General features: G+C 44.6%; 1 protein-coding gene across 2 annotated transcripts; it reads right to left on the bottom strand.

Annotated features, from left to right (window-relative positions):
* Positions 1 to 1,259: 1,259 nt before the first annotated feature.
* Positions 1,260 to 26,112, bottom strand: CNMD (chondromodulin). 2 transcript variants are annotated; one of them, XM_031466091.2, is made up of 7 exons: positions 25,841 to 26,112; positions 25,267 to 25,407; positions 20,053 to 20,193; positions 13,513 to 13,626; positions 9,494 to 9,647; positions 5,369 to 5,544; positions 1,260 to 1,945 (listed from the first exon to the last, which is right to left on the bottom strand). In XM_031466091.2, the coding sequence occupies exons 1-7, from the start codon at positions 25,991 to 25,993 to the stop codon at positions 1,730 to 1,732; spliced, it is 1,095 nt and encodes a 364-aa protein (XP_031321951.1). In that variant the 5' UTR covers positions 25,994 to 26,112; the 3' UTR covers positions 1,260 to 1,729. The 2 variants fall into 2 exon arrangements, with proteins under 2 accessions (XP_031321951.1, XP_064349183.1); XM_064493113.1 differs by having other exon boundaries at positions 1,260 to 1,942.
* Between the last annotated feature and the right edge of the window lie 1,437 nt (positions 26,113 to 27,549).

Genomic DNA, 27,549 nt, shown 5'->3' with positions numbered 1-27,549 from the left:
TGCCTACCTCAGCCTGAATGCTGTTTGCCTGCTTGTACCACGCAACTACGTGAACTGTTCCCTCTGCCTGGAATGCCTTTCCTCTGTCACCACCTGGCCAACTCCTGCTCATCCTTGGAAGACTCACTGAAGGCATTCTCTTTCTCCAAGAAGCCCAGTGCTCCTTTGTCCAGGCCTTTGGTTTACTGAATCCTGATTTGCCATCTGTCTCATGAGACCACAAGCTCTTCTGCAGTGGGATCACTGACTCAATTTTTTTTTTTTCCTTTGTATTTCTTTCCAGAACCAAGTACAGGTTCCTGGATGATGAGGGGGAGATGGTGTGCAGAACCATTGGCACTTTTTATAGTGACAACCATTTTAAAGACTAAACATGTAACATTTGTAACTGTTGCTGCTGCCTGAGAACAGTGTGACCATAACATATAATTCAATGTGTGTCTTTCCTTCATCCCTTTTTTCTCCAAAGACCTAGATTGTTGTATATTCCATTAAATGCAGGCATAAGTGTATTTGTCTAATAAACCAGATTTTTAAAATTCTGTATGACTTGACAGACTTAAAATTGGCAACACTAGATATACAGTAGTAAGATATATTTAGACTGGGAGTATCATGGTATCAAGACCTTTAATCTCCGAATCTTTGTATTGTTTGGGAAACTTATTTTCCTGAGGAAAGTTCTTAATCTCTTAAACTATGAGATTCAAAACTAGAATGTCAAAAATATGAAATACTGCTCATCTTCCTGATCTAAAATTTCAGTTTCTAAAGACAGTCCTTGTTCCTGAGACACTTTACATCATTATAAATAAATAAACCATTCCTCCTCAGCTGCATCTGTCAAGCAGCACTGTCAGCCCTATTACTAGGTGGGTAACTTAGTGGTAATTGGATACACATCAACAGCCTGACTTGTACTACAAAGGGAGAAATCATGATGTGCTTCATGCCCAGTGACAGTGACCACTTACCACGACCAGATTGAAAGGGTGTGAAGACCTGGTTTTCAACGTATCAGTGCAAGTCCTTCCCCACAAGTCTGATTTCATCTTCGACTACATTTTCCTTCATATATCCTAATGCTCTTTTTCTTGGTTGTGGGTGACTCTTAACACGGCAGCCACCTGTTAATCACATGCTGGCACATCCTATAGGTAATGAATTTCCCATGCGCTCCCACACTGAAGTTTATAATGTTTACTCCCAGGTAGATTCCATTATATGTCTTGTTTTCCTTTTTTGTCTGTGTTTTTAATCTGGAAACTGGGAGCACATTTGCAAGAAAGGGAAAGAACAATAAAGGTTCAGAACAACAGGAATTCTGTACAAAGAACAACAGAAAACAACTTAATTGTGTTAGTGACTTGATTAAAAGGAACTCAAGTATACAGCCGAGATCTTTGACAAATTGTAATTTTTCATGGTTATTTCAAAATAGCTTGGTAAATGAGTCTTATAAGCAGGACTTACTGGCAAAGAAAAGCAGATAAAAAAAATAGCAAGTAATAAGAATTATGATATTTTAGACTTAAACTACCCTTTCAATCCATTTGCAATTCTGGATTAAGTTCTGTAAAGCAGTTGAAAAATATTCTAAGTGTCTCGAATAACATTCCTCAGATGGAGTAAAAAGTACTTTGTGGTCCCTTCAGCAACAAGAAGCCTCAAACTTTGGTTGTCTCTGGAGTTAATTCTTACTTTACAGCCCTTGGTATACGAAGTGATTTCACACCATGCCCAAGATGCGGGCCACCCACCAGCTACAAGGCATGACAACTCTGCAGGCGGAACGGCAACCTTGATAATTGTAAGGCCACGGATAGTAACCGCCCAGGGGCTCACAGATCTTCTGGCAGTGGGTGTAGCTCCGCCTACATTCTATACAGCAGATTCCTTCATGATCCAGCCTAGGGTCGAATGTCATGCTTTCCCCTTCCTGCTGCTGTGAAATGAAAGAGAATTACATGTGTTTCCTTCATAATGAGAGGTTTATAAGCATACACATTTTTAAATAGGATCCCGAGTGTTTCACTGCTATAAGAAATCAGCATAATTTTCTTCAAGTTTTCAGTCTTAAAACCTTACAGTTCAGAAATTCTCCGAATATCAAGGAACTTCCACCTACCTAAGCTGTCACTGGCAAGAAGAGTTTTTTGTTTGTTTTTCTAATGTGAAGTTTCTCCATACCTTTAATGAGCCATGGTTACCACTCAACAGTGACTCAACTTGTTTTCAATAGGGAAATAAAAAGGAAGCATGATTCAAAAGTAGCATTTTTGCCACTGCCGAGGCACCCTGGTGCCTTCATGTAGTAATGGCTTCCAAGGCTCTGGGGAGCATAGTTTGGAACTCATCGGTCCAGGCTAACGACAGCCTGCTATTCCACTTGCACTGGCTGAGAACACTGTCAAGTCATTTACCTTCTGCCCTTATTTCAACATAAGGGTCTGTAACACTCAGGAAAAGACACCAAATAACGTGTAAAAATTCACGACCTTCAACTTGACCTTCTAGTTTCTGTGTGTCATAATTACAGTTACATAAGTACAAAACCGTATTGATGAAGTAAAAGTCACCTGCAGAACTCCATTTCCACTGCTGGAGAGATCACGGAACTGGAAGAAAGTTCCAGTTACCCCTGCCAAATTTATGTAATTTCTGCCTTTTCGTGGATTGCTAGGGGTATAGATTCTGTATCTATCCTCTTTAATATGGCATTGAATCACATGGGCAAACAGCCCTTATCATTCATGTAAATTCTGTATTCAATTTAAGCCTCTTTCCTGGAGGAACTGAACCTGGGGAGATGTGGTACCAAACAGGCTAGGCTTGAGCAAAGTGAACTTAAGCAACCCCACTACCTTTTCTGGTGTATAAAAAAAAGTATTCGACTTTTTTTGGGGTGGGGGGGTGCTTTCTATTATGAAAAATTTCAAACATACTGAAAAGTGGAGAAAATTGTGTACTGAACATCTAGAATTGACAATGTGTCAAATTTGATTTTTTTTTTTGCTTAAATATTTTAAATTAAATTCTGAAGTAAATTTAAAGAAACTTGAAGGCATGGTGACATTTCATCCATAAAAACATTAGAATATATCTCCAGGATAAGATATGTTCCCACACCACAATGCCATTATCACACCCAACAGAACTACAATTCCAGATACAGCCTGTGTTCAGATTTTGTTGTCAAAATATTTGCCTTACTCTCTTAACACCATTAAAAAAAAACAACAAAAAACCCTCAGACTTTCCATTTTTCCCTTATCTCTCGAAGTAGGTGTGTCTGTGTCTGGGACAGTAAAAATGAAAACCGCCTCATTAATTGGAGCTGGCTCCTCCAGGAAGGAAAAGTCAAAAAGCCTGTTGATTGAGGCATTTCCTCGAGGGTTCAAGAGAAGTTTGTTAGGATAAAGAAGCTGGGAGAAATCTCAGGTTCTCACCCTGAGATATTTCCTTAAAGGGATATGTGAAGGTCTGAGATCACGGGGAGGTGTTCTTGCTTAAACATCAACACGTAACAAAGGAAAAAACTGGCATAAGTGGAATTTTTTCCAGAATACGGACCACTCAAGTCTGGAAGCAGGGCAGAGTCACATCTGCCCTTCTGTAAAGGGGCTGATGCCCTCGTCCCTGGAACCAGACACAGATACCCAGCTACCTGGGGAATAAAGGGTATTAAATTTTCTGCCTGTTCAGATTTTCTTTATTACTCTTGGAGCTTTTGGGAATGAAGTACCGTGGTGTCCTGAATTTCCTGATAAGCCTTGGGTTACTTAAAAAAATACTTTTTTCTCTGAATCTTTCTAAAATATACTAGTTTCAAATGATAAACTAGGAAATCTATGTGCAATACACGAAACAATATAGGACTGAATAGGCTACCTAGGAAAAGAAAAGGTACAAATGACTTCTCTGTGTGTGGAAAGATGCTCAACGTTACATGTAATTAAAGACTGCAAGATAAAACAACCAGGAGATAGTTTTATACCCAAGACTTTTAAAAAGTTTGATAGTAAATTAGGCTTTTCATTACCACTTGAAGACATGTAGCTGGTGTAATTCCTTGGAGACAATTTGGTGGCCTCCACTGAGGCGTAAAATTCTCATCTACTTTGGCCCAGCAGACCCGGGCGTCAGGATGTGCTAAAGCCCTACAGTGTGCAGGAGGGAGGTGCAGGTCAGACTGACAGCCAACTGGAGATAGCTGATGCCTGCTGTGTGCCGAGCACTGTGCTCCAAGCTTCACCTGCATTACCTCTTTTACTCCTTCCCATACCCTGAGGCATGTACAAGGCGTAGCCTATAAACAGTATTTGTAACAGCCAAAGATAGGAAAATAATTTACATGGCCACCAAAGCAGAACTGGTTAAGTTTCTGTACATTTATCCACACAATGGAATACAGTGTCACCATTAAAATGAATGAGGTGGATCCACATAGAGTCAGAAAAATTTCCAAAATGAAACTGGAAAGAAAGCGAAGTATAGAAGTTATGTCTGCTCTTTTGTGTTAAAAATCTGTGTGTGTGTGTGTGTACACTTGGGCAAAGAAACTGGGCAAACAGCCATTGTTACCAGGCTGCTCAGGGAAGGGTGTCTGCGGTAGGCGGGAACCTCACTTTTCATTGTACACCCTTTTATATTGTTTTTTAAAAAATACATGCCTGTGTCATTTTTTTCAACTAAAACACTAGTTACACATAAATACTTATTTTTCTATTCTCACTCCCTGCAAAGTAGAGTAACGGTAAACTGTTGCTGAAGATTTGAGAAGCTTTTAGCATGTTAGCATCATCCCTACAAACACCAGTTCTCAGGGTTTCCATCTAAAGTGTTCGACTGCGCATGAGTCTGTCCCCGACTGGACGGAGCGCCCCCGAGTGCAGAGGCCCCTCTGGTCTGTCTGTGTGCACAGGGCCTGGGAAAGGGCAGGTCCTCAGCAAAAACGTCTGTTGGATGGATGAATAAAGTGGATATAACAGGGAAAGACAGTACTTTCATTCTGTGTGTTTGCCTGCAGGGCACACTCTTGGAAACATTTTTACATAATCAAATTCCTGATAGGAATGTGTCTGTGTGGATCTGCCTGGGACTCTAAAATAAAGGAGAGCCTGGAAAACAACTTCAAGTAGGGAAAACAGCCAATCAGGATTTTACACTACAGAAGCAATGCTTAAGTGTTCTGACCCTCAGTTACAAACCCTGCAACCAATAAATTAAGAGGTATTTTTTAAAATAATTGAGTAAAAGTCTCAGTTAAATACTACATGCCTGTCTGACATCTCAAGCAGAAACGCCAGCACTTTAGGGCTGAGTTTAATGCACTCATCTGAGCCAGTCATGAGAGCGCGGTACCCACGTGGTAAGGGTTGTCCGGATTGAAGGGGCCTGAATCCTCCTGAACGCCGGGTCTGGTTTCGTTATTCGGTCTTCCAGCGCCTGGGTTGCCCCGTGGTCCACTGCGCAGTCTTCTTGTGGTCGTCGTAACAATTTTTCTTTCCAATTCTCTTTTTCCTCTCTGGATTTCTGTCCGTCCTACCCCCCAAAAGATTGCTGTAAATTAACTCCTTTCTTTGAATAGACAAGGAAATTGTGTTTATCGGGGTGAAAAACAGAAGAAAAGGCTTTAAAACACACCTATGACTAGATCCTATTTAAATTCGTACTGACAGGTTTTGTAAAATTAAAGCACGTTTCAGAGTCTTGGGTTAGTAGTTAAACATACAGATAAGAAGAATTTGGTTTATAACACTAACTGAGGCAGACATTGTAAGATTTGAGGCAGACGAAGTCCATTCTCAATTCCCTTTTCCTTTGCCTGCCTTTACTTAGGGGCTGAGAAAGGAGAATAGCACATACTTCCCTAGCCTCCCTTGCAATTAGGAGTGGCCAGATGAGACATAAACAGGATTTGCCAGTGAGGTTTCTGGGAAAGCTTTTGCTTTCTTGGTAAAAGGGGACAGATACACCTTCCTCTGCCTGCTCTGTCCTTCTGAAATGTAGATGTGATCTCTGGCTTACGTGACCAGAAGTGAAAGGCACAAGGTTGACAAGCCAGCGCGCCGCGGGTAGCAAATGGTAAGCTAGAAAGAGACTTGATGATGTCATCGAGTAGCTGATGGTGCCGGAAACCTACCTCCAGATTTCTATCTATACGAAAAAAGTCAGCCTGTAGTTGCAGAAACCACAGCTGATCAGCTATTCTGCTCCTTGGAGCCCTATGCATTCCTAATGGATTTACTCTACATATATAAAGCCTGCAGCTTTCAAAGGATTTATTATTATCTTGATTGATTCTTTTAAAACTTCTATGCGATAGAATAAGCAGATACTTTTGTACATAAGGGCCACAAGGCTCAGGAAGACCAAGGGACTCGGCCAAGATCCCAGAATGGGGGTCGAAATGAGGGCTGAATGTGAACTTCTCCGGCTTCCCACCCAGTGCCCAAGTTCGCCACGCTGCCTCATGGGTCCTGCAGAGAGACCTAGGGCTGCCCAGTGACAAGAGCGGAGAGAATACCACACATGTGGGCTTTAGCAGCTCTCTGAGTCTCAGTTTCTTCTTCTGTAAAATGGGGCTAATAGTTTCTAATTCACAGGGTAGAGACAGAGTTAGTAAGAATTTGAGTCTAAGGGTTTTAGGATAGTGTTTGGCATCTAACAGGCTCTCAAATTAGGTGATGACAATGCTATATCGTCTGTGAGAACAGAGATGTGCCTTCCAGCCATGGGTTGCTTCCCCAGAGAGCTTCTCGGTTTCTGAGGCGGGGCTGGAAAGGCATCAGGGAGCCCTAGATTCAAATCTCAACTCCACTCCTTTTCACTAACAATGACCCTGGGAGAGTGATTCAATCTCTGCGAACCTTGGTTTCCTCATCTATAAAAGGGGAATATTACTAGTTACCTGGACAGTTGTTGGTGAAGATTAAACGAGGACAAAATGTCAAGCTCTAATACAGTGCGGTGCCTGGCACGCAGCCCGAGCTCAGCAGACATGAGCTCCCGCTGCCCCCGCCCTGCCCCCGTTTCCTCTGACCTTGTCATTCCCAGCATCTCTAATATACAGCTGTGCGACACTGATCACCTGCCACTGTAAAATCCAAGGGCTGCTGGACCCTGGAGCTGGGAGGCTTTTATTAGAATTAGGTGGCAGGGAGCCAGGCATCCTCAGAGAGGTTTTATTTTGCTGACTTTATTGTAAAATGTGACTGCATTTATGAGAGATTGGAAAGAAGTTCCTCACTTTTAATGTCTATGATATTCCATCCTATGACTATGCCAACATTTATTTAATCCTTTTCAAATCTGGGGACATTTAGCTGGTTTCCCCTTTCTGATGTTGTATGTAATATGTGTAATTCGTGGATGGATGGTGTGATGACTGAATACTTCAGATGCCCTAATTAATACTTAAAGATGCATCACTGAATACTTACGATGTGGTCACGCTGTTGGGCTGTGAGGGACCAAGCCACACCTTAGATGTAGGAGACAAGCTCTTTCCCAGAGGGTGAAGGGACTCACTTTCTCAGTCATCCTAGCATGGCCAATAGCCCTGTCTTCCCAAACCCACCCCAGGCCCCTTGCCCTGCTCTGCTCTTCTTCCATAGCACCCTGGATCATACCACACAATTTCTTATTTTAGTTGAGTGTATATGTACTATCTCTCCAGCTCCACTGTAAAGCTCCCTGGGGGCATGGATTCTCATCTCTTCTGTTCATCAGTGCCTTCCAGGCGCCTAAAACAAGTCAATGACAGGTAATAATGTGTCAATAAATGTTTGCCGAATGAATGCATGAACGCACAAACTCCGGGTAAGAGGCTTGTCCTCAAACAGAAAGTGATTAGGGAGAGCTCTGCCTGTTAACAGAGTTGAAGATTTTTACCCTTTAAGAAAAAAATTAACTGCTTTTATTTTTATTTAATTTTTTAATGGAAGTATTGGGGATGGAACCCAGGACCTCATGTATGCTAAGCATACGCTTTCCCACTGAGCTAGATCCATCCACCTGGAGACTTTTATCCTTGACTGGGAAAGGTGACAAGGTATTGGAGAAGATGTCCCTGGTGGTGGAAAGCCAGGTCCATTCCATGTGCGGGCAAGGGGAGAACTGAAAGCCAGAACTTGGTAAATGGCCAGAGAACTGAGTTGTGACCGCCCACTGGGCAAGTCCCCGGATGGCAAAAGCGATGGTCCATTTGGCAGCCCCAGCTCTAACCCCTTGGAGTCATGACAGTCACTGCACAGAGGATTCTTTCTTACTGAGCCTCATGTGACCTCAGAATTCTCTCAACCCACTCTTCCAGGCAGCCACTGCCAGAGGCTTATCAACTGCATCATATTTACTTGGCCCTGGGCTGAAAAATACCCTCCATATCCATCTTATTCAAGCTTTGGAGCTGAATAAAACTTATGAACTGTAGGAATAAGTTAGCCACGGTTGAATCAGAAGCCTGGACTTTCTAAGCCTGGTGTTTTTGTTTCTGTTTTTCCTCTTCAAATTGTGGTAAAAACAAATCTACAACTTACCATTTTAATCATTTTTAAGCATACAGTTAAGCGGCATTAAGTACATTCACATTATTGTGCAACCATCACCATCATCTGTCTCCAGCTTTTCATCTTGCAAAACTGAAACTCTGCAGCCCTTAAACAATACCTGCCCGTTCCCCGCTCCTGAGTCTGGCGGTGTTAATCCCTGGATTTTCTTTACTTCCCTGCTGCTCTCGCTCGGTGTTCAACAGAATCTTTCAGAAAACATAGCCTGTCTCAGCTGTGCCAGGAGAGAGGCCTCCCTACCACCTCCCAGCGCTTGAGCCGGAGCTACGAAGTAGGCCTCTGGGAGGCCAGTGGGGTGACTGTGGTGGAAATCAAGAGGGTAGCCCTGGGGACAGCCGGAATCCGAAATCCGGGGAAAGAGCCTGGCATGCAGAGGGCCCCTGCCCTTCCCCACCTGGAAGCAGCTCACAGGTGGGCTCCGACCTAGCTCTGACCCCCAGAGGTCTTTCATTGACTTTCCCCAGACATGCAAGCTGATACTGAGCCTTGACCTTGAGGAATCTCAGTCTATGCCCACAGCCGCCTCTGGCTGTCACATAATTCAAGGTTTGAACAGAATAAAGATTTGGCAGTATGACAGCTTCTTGGTCCCTTGAGTCTCTCTCTTAGGATGAAAAAAAATTGTAAAATTGCCAAGTGCAAACAACTGAGATTGGGGCAGAGCGGAAAGAAGTGGGCGTGTCATAAATAAAACCCGCAGGTGATGCCCAGGTGAGCTGCCTCCCCACCTGCTTCCTGTCACCCCGATGCTCAGGCCCTGCCCTGTGACATTCTTCCTCCTCTTTGCTCTCTCAGGCCAATTCCTGAGACACTGCGACATGCACCCGGATTTCTCCTCCTTGTCACGTACTCAGACCTGCGCAGGGGCTCCCGGGAACCCCAGGGAGAATTCCAAGCAGTGTTAAGAGAATTGAAAATGTTACCTTTTGGATAGGTTGGTTTAAGCCAGAAAATAGGAAGGTGACCGCAGAGTTCTAAGACTTTAGAACTCAAGAAGCTGTTGTCCTTCACAGGCTGGTCTACAGCCACCCAGATAAGAGAATTTTCTTCGTATTTGACTGGCATGATCTTGCCTTCCTGTAAGTAAGTGAAAATGAAACACAGTGAGCAGAGAGGACAGTGGAACAGGCTGCAAATTGAAACTCATGTGTTGGTAAAACATTATTTTGCCCTATGAAAACTTAATGATATTCATCCATCAAAATTCATCAAATTGTACCTCTGAAATATGTGTAGTTTACTGTACAGAAATTATACTACAATACAGCTGTCTTTTTTTAAGATAATAAGAGATACTAGAGGGAAAGACTTACTGAGAATTCTGGATGTGTACGCACACATGCGTGCACACACATGCGCGCGCGGGCACACACACATACACACACACTCTAAGCTTCTAATCTCTTTGCAGCTCCCTTCACAATATTCTGCACCCCTCCCGTCACCCCACCTTTGGAAAACTCAGATGTGTGGATATGAGTGTCCTGAGTGGAAGTGAAAATTACTTGATATCAACTTTGAGATTTAGGTTAATCTGATGTCTTTGATCAAAGATGGTTTTGAGGAAAAGCAACTGAATGGACTCTGGAATCCGATAAAGGCTAGACAAGGAACCCTTCATCTGCAGGGAAAGTCCTCTGGGCGCTTGTTCTGCCGCTTCTGAACAACAATGGAAAAAGCAATTGGTTCTTTAATGTCTTCAGTTCAAAGCATTATTTAACATAAACCATTTCTACATTTCCCAGCTATAACAAAACACATTTCAGATGTTCTTCGCATCAAGCACGCCACTGAGATTTCAAAGGTAAACTGTGAATTCTCTTCTATGGCGAGATGCTGAGAATGGTTTGATAACCCAGGAGACAAATTTATTTTACCGGCTTGTTCCTTTCATGTATTTATTAGTTTGCAATCGGCTGGAGAAATTAAAATGTTTTCTCCTTATTTTTAGGTAAAAGCAGCATTTCATTTATGCCTTCTCCCTCAGGCTTCTGTCTGCATTAAAACAACTTAAAGTTACTGGAGGCAGCTCGCATTGATGTAACCCAGTTATTTACCTTACATTAAATGGCTCCATCCAGGAAGTGAATGCTCTCTGGGTATAGTAGCTTTTCAAAGTTATACAAAACTGATGAAAAATGTATGAAACCTAGTGGTGCATAAATCTATCCCATCATAATCTGAAGTGTGCGGGGACAGAGTGGGGCGAGAGGCAGAATGCATATACGTGTGTCCTACAAGCTACGAGTGTTAAATAAAAAGTATGAGGAACACACTTTCTGCTGCCCACCCCATCCCTTTCATCCCCTCCTTTCCTTGCAACACAATCCTGCTTTTGTTTGCAACAGCAGTGTGCCAGCCCCAAGAGACACCAGCTTTTGCAGACTCCCCGGCAGCTAGGGGGCACCCCTGTGACCAGTTCTAGACAACACTGTCCACGCTGAGGTGTGTTGAGGGGCTAAGAAGCCTCTGCTTTTCCCCAGTAAAGGTAAACCACAGCTGACACTGCTCAGCGTCTTCCTGCCTTCCTTACCTGAATGCATGGTTGATGTTTAGAGCTGGAAGGAGAGGCCAAAAAAATGAAAGATGCTGGCCACTGACCCAATACCTGCGGCTGCCTACTCCCATATTCTGTGTCATGGAGGAAAACAAATCCTTATTTGTTTTAGTCACTCTCAGTGGAATTTTCTGCTACTGACAACCAAACACATTCCTAATTCACACATATGGTCTGAATTTGGTTTTGCCCACCAAACTTCCTATAAACAACTAAAACACAGGAAAAATAATTCACCTCCATGGCCTAAGAAAAGAATCAGAGACAGACCAAGATTTAAACACAAAACTATTCACTCCAGTGAATTATTTCTGTATTCAAAAAAAAAAAAATTCTTTTGATGGAACATACCTGCATTCAAGAACAAAAGACTTGTAAAATTATAATCATATGGTGATTATAATTAAAAATTTTCATTCATATAAATTTAAAATCATAATCATATGACAACATACAACACATCCATTATAATCTACATTTTGGGAGACCTAATGGTAAATGAAAATAATAAGAATGTGCAGCAGTATAAGTTCCATTATGAAAAAAATATCACACACACTTGAACATGAAGACAGTTTACCAAAACAATAATATTAGCTTTCCATGGATTATGCAATTGTGGGTGATTTTCTTCTCTATTCCCAAATTTTCTACAATGCCAAACTGTTGTTACAAATTAGGGGGAAAAACATTGTTAAAAAAAATTTTTTTTAAAGGGATTTCTGGTCAATAATGGCAGAGTAGCAGGACCACGAGTTCACCTCCTCTCACGACTACGACAAAAGCACAACTGACTGCTGAACAAACGCTGGAAAAAAAAAAAAAGACTGGATCCTACCAAGAAAGATCATCTTCAAATGGAAACACGAAGAGGAAACCACAGCAGAACAGTAGGAGGGGCGTGGTCATGATGTAATTAGGCCCCATGTTCCTAGTTTGGTGACCTGTAGGCTGGAAAATAATTGAATTGCAGAGCCCCTCCCATAGGAATGAGAGTTCTGAGCCCCACATCAGTCTCCCCAGCCCAGGGTTGTGGCATTGGGAGGAGGAGACCACAGGACATCTGGTTTTGAAGGCCAGTGAGGCTTAATTGCAGGAGCAGACTTCCCTTTCTTGGGAAGTACACACAGTATCTCGTACGTGCTGGGACCAAGGGTAGAGGCAGAGATTTCATAGGAAAAGATCCATGCACCCCAATGTTCATAGCAGCACTGTATACAATAGCCAAGACATGGAAGCAACCTAAATGTCCATTGACAGATGACTGGATAAAGAAGCTGTGGTATATTTATACAATGGAATACTACTCAGCCATAAAAAATAATAACACAGTGCCATTTGCAGCAACATGGATGGACCTAGAGATTATTATTGTAAGTAAATTAAGCCAGAAAGAGAAAGAAAAATACCATTTGATATCACTCAAATATGGATTCTAAAAAAAGAAAAAAAGAAGACACTAATGAACTTATCTACAAAACAAACAGACTCACAGACATAATAAATAAACTTATGTTACCAGGCAGAAAGGGGATGGGAAGGGATAAATTGGGAGTTTGAGATTTGCAAATATTAACTACTATATATATATATATATATATATATATATATATATATATATATACACACACACAATAAACAAGTTTCTTCTATATAGCACAGGGAACTATATTCAATATCTTATAGTAACTTATAATGGAAAAGAATATGAAAATGAATATATGTATGTATGTGTATGACTGAAACATGCTGTACACCATAAACTGACATGTTGTAAACTGACTATACTTCAATTTAAAAAATGGATGAGTTATGTTTAAGGAACCTCACAAGTCTGACACACAGAAAAAGAATTCAGTATATGTTGAATGGCCTCTTTGGGCTGAACTTGAACCAAGAGGAAGAAATTGTAGGGGGAGCCACCTCACCCCAATGTAGGGCAAAACAGTTAGAACTCCCTCCCACGAAGTTGTGGGACACACAGGAAAGCCTGTTGCTGCAGAGGCTGAGGGATCAGCTGTCGGGAATTTTCAGGAGGAATTCCCAGTCTGAATGGTCCTGAGGCTAGCCCCTTTAATGAAGATTCTAACATGTGAAGTCTTTTAGGTTGTCTTAATTATTGATCAAAGAGTTCCCTAACATCAGGCAAATAAGGGCCATGTAAAAACAAAGCCCCTCTATGCACTTTAAGACATGGTTTTCCAAAACATCTAATTACATCATGTATGCATGATCACCTGGAACCAACGAGCAGGACCAAAATAGTTGAGTTCCTTTGTCAAAGGAGAAAGAGAGCTTAGGTTCTGGTCATGAACCTATCCAGGAGCCAGAGACGTCACACAACGTCTGCCCAATGCCTGCTGTCGGGAGCAGGCCGGTACCCACCAGCTCAGAGGAGATGCTCTGCTTGGCCACGGTGCCCACCTCAGGAACACGAGCCTTCACCTGCGCTTTGATGTAGCACTTCTCCCCTCCAGCAAAACGGATTCCTGTGATGCCCTAGGAAATAAAAGTTTATTCCATTCATCTATCCATCCATTCACTGAGTTGGTGTATTGAGTATCTACTGGGAGTTAGGCACTGTTCCAGGTACTGAGCACAGGGATGAACAAAACGGACGGGGTTTCTGCCCTCACGTTGCTTACCTTTTAGCGTTATTTACCAAAAATAAAAAACAGAGATAAAGTCAGGTGGTGTTGAGTGCTATGGAGAAAAATAAAGCAGAGTATGAGATGGGAATGACAGGGAATGGTATTTAGACAGTGTGATTGGGGAGGTCTCTGCCAGGGGCTGGCACTGAGCTGAGACCAAGTATGTTACCTGCTCCATCTATCCTACAAGCTCAGATGAAATGCGATCTTTTCTACGCAGCTTTCTCTGACCACCCCAGGCTAAGTGGGCTCCCCTTCCTCTGACTTCCTGAAAGCTCTCCTAACTTCACCCCTCACTTGGTACTTAGTTCTCAGTGCCAGAATGGTAGCTCCTTGTGAATGTCACCTCTCTACTCAATTATAAGCTTGAGATCGGTCTGAATTTTTTCTCTTTTGTTTTTTGTTTTTCTTTGGCAATCTCACAAAGGTTCTCAAAAGATGCTGGTCTAATTAATTAATTGCCTGAGTTCATATTTTTCTTAAGTTGCTAAGCCCAGAGTAAACTGTAGCTTTCAACAACCCTGGGAGCTGAATTTTGCTCCTAGACCTTATCCAGGGACTTGGATGTTTTGTTTTTGTCCCCTGTGAGATATAAACAGTGTCTCCTCATCTGCCTAGGGACCAGCCTCAAGGGAAGTCTCAGCCGCCAGGCTCCAGTTTTGGCTGACAGCTCGGCACTGATTCTGCCTGCGGAGCGCATCAGACGTTAACAGTACATTCTGACCCAGGCGTGTTTACTTTCACTCTGCTGGTTAATTTTGTGACTAGTGAGTAGCCAAAAAAAGTATTAAAGGTCTACAGATTTTATACCATAATGATGTAGACACCAGCACAAATCTGAACATCTCAACTCACCAATCTTTTGTTGAGTTGAGACAAATGTCAGGAAGATATAGAACTTGTTCCAGCATCAACACCAAGGACTGGGAGGAAGAAAAGCATTTAGAAATCTCAAGGAGGAGGGTATAGCTCAGTGGTAGAGAGCATGCTTAGCAAGCATAAGGTCCTGGGTTCAATCCCTAGTACCTCCATTAAAGAAAAGAAACCTAATTATCTCCCCCCCCCAATAAAATTAAATTACAAAAAAAAATCTAGGAGCCCTGGCTGAGGATTCAACCCTCCTAAATGAAGAACGAAGTTAAATATAAGTCACACTTGAGGACATTCATGGAAAGTTACACCGTACATACTCTCAGAGCCCAGGAGCCCTATGAAAGCGGGTGGGTGACTGATGGGAGATCAGAGAAGGAAAGGATCCTTCTTAAAGCTCCTCTTTACTTGCCGTGTGGTGTGATTGGCCACATACACATGTAACGCATTTAATTCTCTCTCCCAGCATCACCTCTCACCTGGAGACTGGCTGGGAGACAGGCTGGGGTGTGATCCCTGCTTTACAGAAGAAGAACACCAGGCTTACTGCAGAGGGTCTCGACTCTGCACCGCATCCACCTGGAGAGATTTTTAAAAACACAGCTGCCTGGGCCTCTCCTCAGAGATTCCCATTTCACTGGCCTGGGGCAGTGCCAAGGCACTGGCATGCTTAAAAGCTCCTCATGTGTTTATAGCCAGGGTTGAGGGCCACCAGGTTAGCAAGAAAGAAACTTCTTCAGGGTAACAAAGGTTTTAAATGGCTGAAACAGCCTGCTATAGACCAAATGTTTGTGTCCCCCCAAGATTCATAGGTTGAAACCTAACCCCCATGTGATGGTACCTGGAGGTGGGCCTTTGGGAAGTGATGAGGTCAGGAGGATGCAGCCCCCATCAACAGGATTCGTGTCCTTATAAAAGAGACCCCAGAGACTCCCTCCTTCTTCTGCCACGTGGGGACGCAGTGAGAAGGCGGCTATCTGTGAGCCAGAAAGCAGTGCCCTCACTAGACTCCCAACTTGCTGGCACTTTAGTCTTGGATCTTCCAGCCTCCATAACCATGAGAAACAAGTTTCTGTGGTTTCTCAGTCCATGGTAATTTGTTACAACAGCCCCAAGGGATTAAGACACAGCCTCTGGACCCAAGTTTCTTCTGCGCCGGTGGCTCACACACTTTCCCTTGCATCACAATCACCTGGAGGACTGTTAAATAAAACAGCGTTGGGCCCCTCCCCACAGAGTTGCTGGTTCAGTAGGTCTGGAGTGGAGACTAACCTGTGCACTTCTAACAAGTCCACAGGTGACGCTACTGCTGGTGGCCTAGGGAGCACACTTTGAGAACCACTGCTGTCTACCATGTTATCTGCCAAAGGTCTGCCATTCTTCTTTTACTTGTAAATCTAGGGCACATGGTTTGAAAAACAAAAGGCAGGGGAGGATGACTGCCCCTCCATGTGATATGCTCTCAACTTCAAGCCCTCACATCCTCTGAAGGTGAGCTGCCAGGAGGAAACACCATACAACCATTACCATATCCCCAGGGAGAGAGTTGATGTTATTGAAGGATTCACAGCCCTGAACGGGAGTCTAGTACTGAGTTAGTTCTGATGGTCTACACCACACGCTGCAAAGAGAACTGAAACCCAGTAGGGATGGGTCCTGCGGGAAGGAATTCACACGTATTAACCACGAAGTCTAGCTACAAACCCTTATCAAGCAGCCAGATACATTACGAGATTAAACAAAGGGAAGGAAAAAGCACAAGAAAGCTAAGCAAACTTCCTGTTTTTTGCAAACAAAGAAGGCTTAGCAGCTGGTGATAATGAAGAAATTTGCTCACAAAGGTAATGGGTGAGGAGTCCAATGATTAACATTCTATTATTGAGTCAGATAATTTCCTTTGAGCCACACATTTCTTTTTTCTTCTAGGGGATCTCATATATTTCTGTGACTTAAGCCAGAACTTTCCAAGGAGGGCAAAGGGTCCTTCCCCTAGGGGAGGCGCTTTAGAAACCTTTGAGGGAGTTTTTTTTATTGTCACAAAGACTGGGGGCTCTCCAGGCCTCTGTTGGGCCTGGCCCAGGGATGCTGGGTCTCCGCTCTCGGTGGGGAAGCCCTGAGGAATGAACCCACCCAAGGGTCCTGGGTGGAAAACCTGATCGGAAGCATCTATGCCTAGAACCTCACACTGCTTCACATATAAACACAAAGGGAGTTTCAGCATAGTCTTTATGTACAGCACATTTCCGGGGAATGGAATTACTGTGAAAATGGAGCAGAAATGGTACTTTTGTTCTCTCTTTGAGAAAATTACCTGGTATTTATCAACACGCACTTAGGTCAGTCTGCATTTTAGCCAGTGACACAGGCAGTGTGTCAACTATCAGAGCAAACATATGACTTTGTGACATTTTCACATGCATCAGGCCCAAGTCCAAATTTACTATATAAAGTACTTCCACTTTATTTTTCCTTTGTTACAGTTTGGCGGCCATATTGATTCTTGAAATCAATAAACTACTTACCTACCAGGTACACTGTGCTGTTCTTTTTTTTTTTTCCCTTCCAACTTTTTAAATTAAAATGCTTCAAATATACCCAAAGTCAAAAGAATTGTAGAGTGAAAATCGGCATCTACCCACCAGTTTATTCCATCTTAATTTCTAGCCAAGATTTCAGTTATAGAAATGGGTCATTAGGCCTGAGAGGGTTGGCTTAAACCAACAGCACTGGTGCTACTGAGGATACAGCTCTCTAGAATGTAACTCATACATGATGAACAGGCCTGGTTTCTGTACTTCTCAGGGCATGAAGACTCTCCTGGACCTAACTCTAGTCAGGCTTTTCCAAGTCTTCTTTTTACTAGGCTCCAACTTTGGGCTCTGTCTGGGCCCGTTTATTCCAGCTTGAGCAAGAGGCAGTCTTGGTCTGCCCATCCTCCGTATCTGATCCACCTTACCTGCCCGTGAACATCCTGTTAGTTCAGTTTAGCAAAGAGCTACTCTACCTCTCAGTCATTTTCCATCCACCAACACCCCTACTCTGCTCCTTGGCTAGAACTCCCCGCTTTCCCTTGGTGTCTTCAGAGTTGAGCCCAGTCTCTCTCCCCTAATACAAAACCCCACAGCAGAAGCCTCCCCTGAATAAAGTCTGCCTTGCCTCCTTTAACAAGTGGCCTGAATCATTCTTCCTTTAACTGTGTAGACTCTTGGTGCAGTGCTAATTCCATCTCAGGAGGTTCTTTTTCTATCAGCTCTACCACATTCTTGGTGGGGCTGGCAGGGAAGGCCATTCCCTTACAATTCAGAACCTTTCCTGCTCTGGCCCTACCTGCATCCCATCTTCTCCCCTTCCCCTCCCCACCTTCAGGGCTATTTAGAACTTCCGCCACACCTGTGCACAGGTCTTCCCTGGGCCCGGAAAGCCCTGGCACTGCTTCTCTGCCAGTTGAAATCCTAATCACTCTCCACTTGATTCAACTGTCACCACCTTTGTAAAACCTGTTCTACCCTCTGATCTGCAGCAGCGGCCTCCTCCACGATGGCTCCATGGCTCTATTCATAGCTCCGTGGCAGTGCATTTCCCAGCCTGGCCTGAAGGCACTTCTGTGCAGGTGCCTGCCTCCTGGACCGGACTGTAAGGTCCCTGAAGGAGGGAGCAGGTGTCAGTCATCTTCGCATCCTCCACGCTTAGTACCTTCCCTCGGACACAGCCTGCCCCAGTAAACGCTTCCTGAATTTGACTGACAGTTTACAACACAGGAGAAAGCAGTGCAGGTACCCTAATGGCTGATTCATGTGTTTTCAAGAGTCCAGGCTTATTTAAACCCGTAACAGGTTCTATCCATCACAAAAATGTTCTACTCACCAGTTCTGACTCAGAGAAATGTGGACGCTATCAAAGAGAATTGATCAGTTTATAAAATATTTGCGGCCCCGTTGGCCTCTGAGAACAAAACACAATCAATACTCTTATTAGAACCACAGGATTATAAAACAGAAATATAGGTTTGGGATTAAAATATTTTCGAAGGAGATGCCTGATACACGCTCATCTTGAGAGAGACGGATCTTTCCTGATTTATCCGTGAAGCTGCCTTTGCATGTCTTGATACTGTGGCACTTTCTAGGTATTCAGTTTTGTTCTGGATTGAATGATGCGTGTGTGGGAGTCATATTTTATCATTTTATATTGAGCAGTGCAAAGTAAAAGTGCTTTTTACCTTGTCCCGGGTCTTGCAGTAAAAGCCTTTAATAGGTCCAGAGAAATTATCCTTGTGCTTTGACCAGAATCATTTGCAAAGCTATGACTAAGCGGAATGCAGCTGGGCACACACAGGGCTGCCGAGTCTGGCCCCAGGGCAGAGCCACACAGACAGTCCTTGTCATCATCAAATAATGTCTAACATCAGCCCGGCTCTAAGGTTAGCATCTGTTTGGTATTCAAAAGGGCTTGTGAAGTGTGTTTGGGTATCAACAAGGGGAGTTCTTTCATTCCAATGAAAAGCATCTCTAGTTTTTCTCATCAATCAGAGGAAGACGGGTCGATGAGATGTTTGTAGGCCAATAAACTATCAGAAGAGACATTATTTTCAAGAGCCTTTTTTCATTATGAAGTCTCACCTACTCCATCTACAGATTTAACCGGAGAACACAAATACTGATGCTGCTGTCTCATCCTAGAACACGAAAGAGAAGAAGATATTTTATGTTGGCTATCAGGAAAGGAGGCCTGGAGTGACACTTTGGTTTGCAGATGTACACTGAAGCACGAATGCATGACTTAATGTCTCCAATTGCCTGTAAATTGAATTTTTGAAAACAAACATGTTTGCCCTTTTCAAAGGAGACGTGAATGTTTCATCTGTAAACAGACCGTGGTTAGAAAGCATACAATACAGTGGGGGAATTGCTCCATGCTCGTTTTCTGGATTAAACGGGAAATCTGAAGAATTGAGGAAAGTGTAGATCCCACCCGTTGTGGATGAGATCATTAGGGCAGTAAAGTTTCCTTCCTCTCTGACAAGTGCCAATTTCAGACCCTGCAACACTCTTGGGTAGCTTGAGCGTTTTATTCACTGTGTTAAGAAAGCTGCTTGGGAAGAAACAGCTCTTGCAAGTCTTTCTGCCGAGACTTTGCAGAGTTCCAAGAACGTGTTCCAAGTACGTGTTCTGTTCAGTGCGAAGGTGGTGTTTTTGCAGTTTGCAAATGTAAAGGGATGATGAGTGGTCCTTTCTCAGAGAGAACGTGCTGCACAGTGCATGGGGCTCGGTGGCACTCTGAGCGCCTTAAAGACCACAAAGAACAGTTACCATTCGGATGTGTGTGAGAGGTGTTCCTTCTGCCCAGATTAGAAGTCTCCCAGGCTTGCCTGGTTAAACTCCCTAAATGCATGAAATATACTTACGTTCTGGAAATCATTAACTTCAATTGCTTCTTCAGCTCCGCTTCCCATTGTAAAGGTCTCCAAGTTGTTCCCCGCATCTATTTCCATTGACCCATCTTGTAATTTCCCATTGATACTCACGGTGTAATGGACATTGTAAATCTGGAAGTGAACAGAAGAGTTAGTGGCGCTTCCCTTTTAGAGCAATTCAGGGTTTATCTTTAGGCCTGCAATATATAAGGGAGCTTTCATATTTATCAGAGATACACTGAATCACCCTTAATAGTAAGGCATTTATCTGTAAGGACTTCATTCATACATCAATCACTTAACACAGTGATTTCTTTAAAAATATCTTAAAAGTAAAAGCTTTGATAGTCTCTGAACTAATTCAAATAGCTCAGTGATTTGCAATCCTGGCTGTGTATAGAGGCGGCTGAGAAGAATCGCCAGTTACTACGCCTGGGCTTCCCCGACTGGACCCATCCAGCCAGAACCTGTGGGGGTGGGGCCTGGGCATAGATCTTTCTTTTTTCTAAAGGTTGATTCTACTGTGCAGCCCGAGTTGAGACCCACTAATGGATAAATGGAAATTGAGGAGGCAGACAGTTAACCGTGCTGTTCACTGAGCAAGTCTGAAGGCTTTTTTGTTTTTTAAATCCTTTGGTCAAGATTCGACATGGAGTGTGGTGTACGGTCAGGACTGCAGATGGGACCAAGGTATGCCCGATGGCATTTATAGAGAGCACGGTCAATGCACACATCTGTTTCAGCTCAAAATAAGAGGAACTCATTTTAACGACCCTATGGGACAGGCATATGGTATCTTAAGGCATTTTGTTATCAGATGTGTGCAGAGAAGGGAGGGAGACTTGGCATCCTACAAGAGCATTGGTCTAGGAGTCAGAAAAACAAGTGGCCACACCACTCACCTCTGGGTCTTGGGAGTTGCCTTGAGTGTAAAATGATGAAGTGGGACCTTCAGAGGTGGTTTTCATTTGTCCTTAGAGCTCTGGGGCTTCACAGAGGTGGCCCAGAGGTGAGGTGAGCAGAGCAGAGGGGACGGTAAGGCTCCTTTACACACCCCTCTCCCCATCTCGGGCCCCCCCTCACCTGCCATTTAACCAGAGCAGCTCTGCTTCTTACCTGATTTATGTGTTGGATTTCTGAGTAAAAGTCTCGTTTAAAATTCCACCATGAGAAAATTTTTTTTAAAAGTTTACCGCTAAATTCAATGATCAGGGGCTCTCTTGGTTTAGACATCTTGTTAGGACATCAGTTTAAAGAATAATTCACACACTGCTCTTGTTCAGTGCGCTGCTTCTCTGCTGGAACCTTCTCTGCGTTGTGGGGTAGTGAGTGGGTCCCTTTTCTTCTTTCTTTCTCTGACTTAGCGGCATATGTATGTGGATATCTTATATATGATATATAATATATCTCTAATGTGATATATAAGACATACAATCTTTAAAAGGGAAGGAATGGGAACTGATGAAAAACCCTTGCTACTTGGTGTCAGGTCAGCAGGTCAGAACTGCAAAGAACTCAGATTCAATTCCAGTGTGATTTTCCCCCTCATTATAGAGAATGGCTGACTGCTGCACAAACACTGGGGAAAGTATCTGCTTTTACTGGATCATTACTTGCAGAAAAGTCGTTATTACAAGACCCACAGAGCACTACTTTATTTTAGCAGCAGAGATGGAGAAACGGGGTTACTAGCCAGGACCCTTTCAAGCAACAGCCTTCGTTCAGCGGAAGAGAAAATCCCAGCGTGCAGCGCAGCCGCCTCCCAGCGCCCAGCCCTCCCTCCTCCTGATGAACTTCGATCCCTGCAGTGCTGTCTCCCCAGCTCACCTGATCACAAGAACCGGTGCTAGGGGTCCTGATTTAGGGGAGTAGGAGCAGAGCCCGCCAATCTGCTTTCACTTTGCACCTCAGGTGGTCCTAACCATCAGCCAGTTTGGGGAAACCTGTTTCCTTTGGCTGCGCCCGCGCTTTCTGCGGGTCAGGCTTAGAAAGCGTGCTCTGTTCCGTCTGTCCCTGTGCTCTCTGAGCAGCCACTATTCACCTGAGTTAATTCTGGCTGCCAGCGGGAGCACAGCGGACAGCGCCCGCCCGCCCGTGTGAGTTTCTGCTGGCATGAGTGTCCTTCCTTCACTCATGAGACAAAAGGCTCTCTCTCTCTCTCTCTCTTTTTTAAAGCATTGCACATAAGCTTTCACTACTAAAACAATCCCAAATTTAAGAAATTAACTGTTTCCAAATTCTTAGCAGGTTTTTTTTTTTTTTTTTAACGTTGGTACTGGGGACTGAACCCAGGACTTCATGCATGCTAAGCATGCATGCACTCTACCACTGAGCTCCCCTCCCTCTTCGCAGATCTTAAGGAGACAAGATTGTAACACTAGAATTATGGCTTGTGATCTTAATTTCATTTTGCCTCACATTCTCCTTCCCTCCCCTCCATCCCCTCCATCCCCTCCCCCTGCCACCTTCCTCCCAACAAAAGCTCCCTAACTAGGCATGGGTATTGCATCCTTTGTAATGTAGCTTCAGTCCGTCTCTTATAAGTGGTACCCAGTCTGCATGGGGCAGCAGTGAGAGGTTTGTGCCCCCCTGAAGTGACTGGGTGGTGGTGGTAGTGATGGTGGTGGTGGTGGTGGTGGTATAAAGTCAGAAGTTATTTCTAAAGTACTGGGCCCTGAGCTCAGAAGGAGGCTGGGTTGGTGGAGCAGTAATCACATTATCTGCTCTAAACTGATGGAGCTGTTAGCACCTAAGGCTATTTCTATCCTAGCACAAAAAAGTTTATTATGTGCCAAAATTCTGCTCAATATGGTGCCTTTTACAGCCAAGGATACTTGCTAATGAGTTTCTAATAAAGCCTAGGTTCATAAAATAATTACATCATGTTTGGGACAACGTCTAGAAAACTCAAGCTGAGAATAAAGGCCCCAAGCAATGATCTCATCCCCTCATCCCACAGGGTAGGCTTGTCAGTTACCTCACGTTGGTGAGAATTTCCCATATTTCAATGCCTTGTTCCATTTACAATAATGTGGATGAAACATGGCCTCAATATTTGAGCCCAGTCACTTGTCCCCTGATTATTAGCACTCCAGTGCCTCACAGTCCCTGAGCTGATTTTGAGTAAACCTGTCCTAAGGGGATTTGCCCATATGAAAGGAACAGGAGGTAAATTACTGCTGGCTCTCCTCCATAAACCAACATAGAGGAGCAGAGGCAGAGGTAATCCCCAAAGACTGGTTAGTCCATTTGGTTGGGGATGTCTTTCTTTTTGACAGAGACTTACCTTTCTTGATTATGTTTTGTTTAGGCTATTTAGATTTGTATTCAGGGAGAGCAGGACTGTGTATGTGCTATGCATTGCTGGTGCCAAATTTACTCTATTTAGTATTTTGTGATTTGTTTTTCAGACTCAAGTAATATAAATCAGCATGGGATATTTGGGAAGTTAAAAAAAAAAAGACCACGATTTTCTTCATTCTCCCGTCTGTATAGGAAATAGCGGTAACTTCCATTGTTGGCAATAAAATGTGATCCACTATTCCTCTGTACTCTTAGGATTTAATACTGCTCTCTTGAACCAGACAACTAACCATCTTGCAGTAAAGTAAAAGCTATGGGAAAAGGAGGCCCTGCTCATTCAGGATGATCTTTCAATCTCTTGTTCTAGAAGCTTGTCAGTTAGCTGTGTTGGCCCTGAATAATTAAATGCCAAATCGTATTCATTTTAATATATATCATGACCAAAATCTCCATCAAAAAAAAAAAAAAAAAAAAAGAAAAGCTATTTTTATCCCCAAAGGACCCATACCATTGAAGTTTTGTCCTCTAAAAGATAGCATTTACATTCGAATACCATACAATTTCCCGAGGGATGACAATCTAAACCCTGCTATTAATGGAGATGGAGATATTGAAATCCTTCTCATGTTCAGATATGCTGCATTCAAATAGGAGCATCTGGCAGCTTCTATATTTAAAATACAAATACATTAAGGCACTTTTCAAATATACACAAAATTCTGATCTTTGTAAATCTGATATAGTCTCTGAAACAGACCCAGAGCTAAATGGCACGCTTATCTACATCAGGCATTTGAGTTAAAAATACAAATTATGCAGTGACTGCAGAAGATGTGATGTGTAAAATGGCTGAATTGCTTTCAGCACCATTTTCTCTAAGTACTGGAATTCGCTCAGGCTTTGAATTTCCTGGGGGAGGTGGGGAGTGGGGGACGGGGGCAGCAGTCACAGATCTTCCCAGGGTAGTGATTAAGAAACAGCCCTTTGTGTGCACCCTGGAGATGGAATTCTTTGCCATTAGTTGAAATAAGCTTATACCAGGCCTGGCAACGGGCATGAAGATAAAATGCCCCCTTTGCCGAGGTGAACAAAATTCAAAGTATTTAGCGAACACCCTGGAATTCTGCCCAGTCAGGTTAGCAGCACTTTTTATACTCCTTGAGAGCCAACCTAGCTTTAAAATAAACAGCTGCATACAAAGAAAATGGGACAGCATTAGTGAAAAATTTACCATTAAATCACATGTGACCGGGCCAGAACTGATTTTTAAAGAGATCTGCCATCTTTAAGTAAGTTAGACTAATTAGACCTTTTTTTCCCCTTAAAGCAAGAGAGAAGGGTGCATTAAAGGGTGGGAAAGAGAGAGGGAGAGAGAGAGAAAAAAGTCCCGAGAGATCAAATTCGTCCCCCAACTACGAGATTTGAATATTCCTCCACTATCTTGGTCCCAGGTTCTTAAATTCACAGCCTTTCTTAGCAGTTTCATTTCTTCCCTAAGAATAAGTCAAGCGAGGCCAGAGGGGACGCGCTTTACCCAGGGACACACAACCGATTAGTGGAGATACCAGGCTGCAGTGGGCAAAAAAGGGCCTTCCTGGAACCGTCCACTGCATTTCCCCGCTACTCTGTTTTAACATCCTCCCTTGAAGCTCTGACAAAGTTGCCTGTGAGTGGAAAGCGGCGTCGTGGAGTTGGATAGGAAGAAGGGAGAAGGTGCTTGGGGATGCTCCAGGGGAAAGCATTTAACTGGGGCGAGAGGGCCTCTCTGGCGCCACCTAGGGGGGAAACATGCGAGTGACCACGAGGACCCCGCCACCCTGCGCGCCCCCAGGCCCCGCGCCCCTCCCCGTCCTGCGCACCCCGACTCAGGTCCGCACCCCGCACGCCGCTCCCTGGACTTACGTGATTGTCGCTCCCCTTCCAGAAGTAGAAGGCCCCGATGGCTCCGAAGAGCAGCAGCACCGCCCCCGAAATGAGGACCACAGCTCCTACCTTGAGCAGCCGCGCGGGGCTGGAGGGCTTCACGGACACAGTAGCGTACGCCTGCGGGCGGGCCGGAGAGGGACGGTCACGTGCGCGCGCAGCGCCCCGGGGTATCGGGGGTGGGGTGGGGGAGGAAGAGCTAGCCCACCTACTCCCAGCGCCCCTTCTCGCAGCTCTCCCTCCTCAGGCTTGGATGTGCGCTGAGCAAACTTTTCGCGGTGCAGAACCATCGCCCCGCGGATCTTTTTCCTCCGCCGGCCACCCGACGTCCTCTCCGCACTCCCTTTCCATCCCCTCGTTCACACTTGTCTGGTGATGCCGCACCCTTGCACACGCGCACGAGTGGGGCGCCACCCCACAACCACATTTGGGCGCCCAAATTTGCTCCCAGCTCCCAAGTTCGGTGGCACAAATTGCGGACACGGGCCAGGGGATCCGGACACCCACGGGAAGCTCAGGCCCCGCGTGTCTGGGGCTCCCGGGCGGCACTCACCGGGGGGCTGCAAAACTCGACGTCGTCGGGCCCCACCAGGGCGATGGGCACTTTGTCCGAGTTCTCCGTCATGGCTGCAGCCGCAGGAGTGGGACACTGGGAGGCTCCGCGCACGCCCTGGGCTCTGTCCTGCTGCCCCGACGTGCTGGGCATTTCAACGCGGCGCACACGCGCGCGCACACTCACACCGTGCCCCGTCCCGCCTGGGCCAGCCCAGCGGTCCCCACCCCTTCCAGCGCCTCACCTCTCTCCTCGCTTCCCTCTCCCTGCCTGGAGCCGCAGTGAGCTCTCCCCGCATTCCGGATGCCCCCTCTTCTCGCTCTCTCCTGCCTACTGGTCCCCCCCAAATATCCTGGTAAACCTGAGTGTGTCATGGTGGGGGTGGGGTGGGGGAGGGTGGGTAGAACAGGAATGCTGACTCCTACGACCCCAAGAAATGCTAAATTGCCAGACTCTTTCCACCATCCAGGGATCTCTTAGGATGTCAGAGGGCTCTGCTGCAACGCCCGGCTGGAGGCTCATTTCCTGCAGTGTCTTTGTATGTGTGTTTTAGGGCCTGGTAGAACAAGACACAGGAGAGCAGGCTCGTGCAGGTGGACAGGGGACACTGGCCAAAATTTGCCAGGGTTTACACCGGTCTAGCACTGCTGGATGGCCCCGGGACGAGAACGTGGAAGAGTCTTAGAGATGGGCCCTTGTCATCTGTTACAATAGAAGCCTTGGCAGAAAGGTAGAGCTGCAGGAAAACTGAAAGCTAAGCAGAGGGGCTGGAGAGGAGGAGTTGGGGAGACCAGAATAAAAGTACGTTCTGGTTGACTAACACACATACATCAAAGCCACTGATATGTCCAAAGGAATAGTTAAAATATATATATATATATATATATATGCAAAGCAGAATAAAAGAGAGTTGTGTTTTGTTTTTGTTTTTGTTTTACTTTTGGAAATGCCATCAGCCAGCACTCGGACAGCATGGTATCTCATTTGGATTCAGACTTTATTAATTGATATTGGGTTCTAAATTTGTGCAAAGTCCCCCGTTGAGGAGTAAGGGCGGGGGCGCAGGGGGGGGTGCTGAGGTTTCCTGAGCAGAGGTTGGATGGCTGGGCAGGGCTGTAGCAGAAGGAAGTGTTCGGTTAGGAAGGGTTGCTGATGAGAAGGAGCACTTGGTGACAAATATGATGACAGTGGGGCTGGGAAGGAGTGGAAGATTACCAGAGACTTGTGCAGAAGAATCTGTAGGACCTAGCAGGTGCTGGGCTAGGGAGACTGAGGTTTCAGACCTAGGAGGGCTGGAGGGGGTTGGGAGGGGCCCCCGGGAGACGAGGCAGTTGGGAGGAGGAGCTTTGAGAGAGAGAAAAATAGGTAAAGGACAGGAACAGAGAATCCACAGGAGAAGTTCATATGGCTCTTGAACATCAGAAAAGTGCTCGACCACATTCATAAAAAGAAGTGCAAATTAAAAGTATTCTTTTTCACCTGTCAGTCTAGCAAAAATAAAAACATGTATTCAAACAATCTGTTGGAGAGAGTGAGGGCAAACGAGGCCCTCCCCTACATCTCTGTGGGTGGATGAATGAGTACAACTTTTATGGAGAGCCATTTAATTCCAAAATGCAAAGCATAATTTCATTTCTGTGGATTTATCCCACAGATGCACTCACAAGGCTGAAAAAGTCCTATATATGCAAGGATATTCATTGCAGCAT

The sequence above is a fragment of the Camelus dromedarius genome, chromosome 13, assembly GCF_036321535.1.
Source record: "Camelus dromedarius isolate mCamDro1 chromosome 13, mCamDro1.pat, whole genome shotgun sequence".
Classification (NCBI taxonomy): domain Eukaryota; kingdom Metazoa; phylum Chordata; class Mammalia; order Artiodactyla; family Camelidae; genus Camelus; species Camelus dromedarius.
The sequence above is the reverse complement of the archived record's forward strand: the minus strand, read 5'-3'. Positions and strand labels throughout refer to the sequence as shown.

Coding starts and splice junctions, on each gene's coding strand:
- CNMD (XM_031466091.2), bottom strand. CDS start 25,993: ATGCCCAGCACGTCGGGGCAGCAGGACAGAGCCCAGGGCGTGCGCGGA. Junction 20,194..25,266: donor GGAAGGGGAGCGACAATCAC/GTAAGTCCAGGG, acceptor GTTCACTTCCAG/ATTTACAATGTCCATTACAC. Junction 5,545..9,493: donor TAAACCAACCTATCCAAAAG/GTAACATTTTCA, acceptor TTTGGGGGGTAG/GACGGACAGAAATCCAGAGA.